We start from the raw sequence: 3540 nt of genomic DNA, 5'->3' as shown, positions 1-3540 counted from the left end.
AAATTAGGTTATTTTTAAGGAGCGTTAAAATCTTTCATATTTGACTGTTTACATATAAATTTGGATATGTTAATTTCGAAGAATGAACGGTTAAATCAAAAAGGAAAAAATTAAAGAATAGTGGAAGAGGAAATGATGGAATGAAAGAGGACTTTTAATATGATTAGAATTATGTAATAAATGAAATTACAAGTACTAGATTACAACTTTAATTATGTAATTTACAAACTAATACATATCCTATTTAAACTAAACTAAGCAATTTAATTTTAAAAGTCACAAGTTAAAATAAAAAAATACATTAATTAATATTAATATGATTAATGATAGACATTCATTTTGAAAATTACGTTCCGGTGCAAACACAATATACTAGTAATTATTTGCTAGTATACTGTTAATGGAATCTCCCATAGTATATGTGGATTAACTTCCACTGGTCTTTTCTTGATCCTCTAATATGTCATAGAAAAAATCATTCACCGTTGGATAATATAGATTTAATTATCATTTACCTAACAAAAAGTACTTCCCTTCATCAGATTTACATAAAGGACTTGTTATTAAATTCGATACCGTTGACCACCTACCCCTTCAACAGCTATTTCTCTTAAAAAAACAAAAAAGAAGAAAATACTGCGTAGATTACACAATATTATCAGTAGTAGTATCTCTTTTCGTCCCTCTATATAATGATAAACATTTTTTGAGGTTTCCCCGTCTCAAAGGGAACAAGAGAAACACAATATTCATATATTATAATTGAATCCCTAGTTTTTTTTCCCCTTTGATTCCTTCCTCTCAATTACCTCTCTGTTTTCTTCCTTTGTTTGGATGGCCGGCCAAACAATAATCGTTTCCGGGTTGAACCCGGCGGCCATTCTTCAGTCCACAATAGGCGGCGGAGCTTCACCTACAGCGGCGGCGGCGGAAAACGGTACCAGAAAAGTCATCCCTCTCTCAAGAGATGCCCTCCAAGATTTCATGTTATCAATCATAACCCAAAAATTACAAGATGAGAAACAACCTTTTTACGTGTTAGATTTGGGTGAAGTTGTTTCTCTTATGGACCAATGGAAATCTGCTCTCCCAAATATCCGTCCATTTTACGCTGTTAAATGTAACCCTGAACCGTCGTTCCTTTCAATTTTATCTGCTATGGGCTCAAATTTTGATTGTGCTAGCCGAGCTGAAATTGAGTACGTTTTGTCCCTTGGCATTTCACCTGACCGTATTGTTTTTGCAAATCCATGCAAACCGGAATCCGATATTATTTTTGCAGCAAAAGTTGGGGTGAATTTAACAACGTACGATTCAGAAGACGAGGTTTACAAGATCCGAAAGCATCACCCGAAATCCGAACTCTTGCTCCGAATCAAGCCCATGTTCGACGGCAACGCGAGGTGCCCAATGGGTCCAAAATACGGCGCGCTTCCAGAAGAAGTCGAGCCGCTGCTCCGGGCAGCTCAGGCCGCCCGGCTCACCGTCTCCGGTGTCTCCTTCCACATCGGCAGCGGAGATGCCGATTCAAACGCTTATCTCGGCGCCATAGCCGCGGCTAAGGAAGTGTTTGAAACAGCTGCTAAACTCGGTATGTCGAAAATGACTGTTCTAGACGTCGGCGGCGGGTTTACATCCGGCCACCAGTTCACAACCGCCGCCGTCGCTGTTAGATCAGCTTTAAAACAACACTTCGATGATCAACCGGAGTTGACAATCATAGCTGAACCGGGCCGGTTTTTTGCGGAGACTGCGTTTACTTTAGCGACGACGATTATAGGGAAAAGAGTGAGGGGAGAATTGAGGGAGTATTGGATTAACGACGGGTTGTACGGTTCGATGAACTGTGTACTTTACGACCATGCGACGGTGAATGCAACGCCGTTAGCTGTTTTGTCGAATCGTACTAACGTTACCTGCGGCGGGTCGAAAACGTTTCCGACGACTGTGTTTGGGCCCACTTGTGATGCTCTTGATACTGTTTTAAGGGATTACCAGTTACCGGAGCTGCAGGTTAATGATTGGCTAGTTTTTCCTAATATGGGTGCTTATACTAAAGCTGCTGGGTCCAATTTTAATGGATTTAATACGTCCGCCATTGTTACTCACCTCGCTTATGCTTATCCAAGCTGATGAACAACCTCTATTAGGAATTAGCACCTGTGGTTTTAATGGTTTTTTCTTTTTTTGGGGATTTTTTTCCTTAATTTTGTTGTTTTTGGTAGTAATTTATATTCCAAATCAGCTTGTAATTCTCTTGTATGCCATAAGAATGCAAGGATTTGCTAATTGTGATTTGCTCTAATATGGAAGTTTTTTAAATTAGTTATTAGATAAATCTGTTTGGATGTATACTTTTTATTTATACTTTTGCACATTTACAAAAAAAATTGTCCATGCTTCAATATATCGCTCTTCTCGAATTTTTCTTAACGTAATTAATGAGCTCTTTAACAAGACCAGACCCGGTGTAATCCACTAGTGGGGTATGAGAAATTTACGAAATACCCTTTTTAAAGATAAAAGGAAGGTAAAGTTGAAACGAAAGCAACAACAAGTAAACACATAAATCTAAGGAATACGAAACTACATAAATAACACTAACTCATGTACTAAAGTAAATAACACTAACTCATGTACTAAAGCTATGACAAAGGCAATGCTAGGCCGTAGGCCACCCATTCTAACTCTTTACCTTTATTCTAATCAGCTAAGGACTTGTAATTAACTTATAATAAGTTGAGATAATGTATACGTAGTTTTACCTCTATTTTGCGAAGGTAAATTTTTTTATTTTCAATAGACTCTCGACTCGTAACTACATCTATTTTGATGTTTGACAAAATATAACATTTTGTCAAATATCAATGAACACATACAAAGGCGCTTCAGGATATAAGATCTATAGGTTTAACTGTTAAAGTTTTTATCATTGCGCCCATTATATTTTTAAAGTTATAAGTTTATATATACAATTTTTTACGATTTTATTGAACTTTTATATATAAACTTATATTTTGCATAAAAAATACATGGTTCTATTGAACCCGATATCAAATTATCCATACATTGCATCCGGCTCTGAACACATAAGGTGGAGCTAGGGTGCATTAATTGGTGAGCTGTCTCCTAGATTATTGGAAAAATTGCTCAATGACTAAGAATCCAATGATAAAGGGAACACGTTTCTCTACAGGCTACCTAAGCCCTTGATTCAAGGGCATTGAACCCCACTTGCTTCTAAAGCTTTGAATTCATATTCCCGTAATATTTGTCTTTTCTCCACAAGTAAATATTTACTAAATTTTACATTTATTATTTCCTTAGTTCAAAATAGGAAAATCTTCAATTTATAATACTTTTAACATATTCTGAAAATATCTAAATTTCATAAGTTAATCTAATCTGATTTAGCTCTAAAACTAGTTTAATTAATTATTGATTAGTGAGAAGTGTTAAAATAAATTTTGAGTGATGAAGTACATAATTTTTAACTCTTTCATAAATAATTTAAAGAAAAAACATAGATGTTATATGTCT

General features: G+C 35.6%; 1 protein-coding gene across 1 annotated transcript; it reads left to right on the top strand.

Annotated features, from left to right (window-relative positions):
- Positions 1-714: 714 nt before the first annotated feature.
- On the top strand, positions 715-2305 carry LOC104111946 (ornithine decarboxylase 1A, chloroplastic). The gene has a single exon (XM_009621764.4). It carries the CDS (start codon positions 835-837, stop codon positions 2131-2133), a length of 1299 nt encoding a protein of 432 aa, XP_009620059.1. The 5' UTR covers positions 715-834; the 3' UTR covers positions 2134-2305.
- Positions 2306-3540: the final 1235 nt, after the last annotated feature.

This window comes from Nicotiana tomentosiformis, chromosome 4, assembly GCF_000390325.3.
Source record: "Nicotiana tomentosiformis chromosome 4, ASM39032v3, whole genome shotgun sequence".
Taxonomy (NCBI): domain Eukaryota; kingdom Viridiplantae; phylum Streptophyta; class Magnoliopsida; order Solanales; family Solanaceae; genus Nicotiana; species Nicotiana tomentosiformis.
The sequence above is the reverse complement of the archived record's forward strand: the minus strand, read 5'-3'. Positions and strand labels throughout refer to the sequence as shown.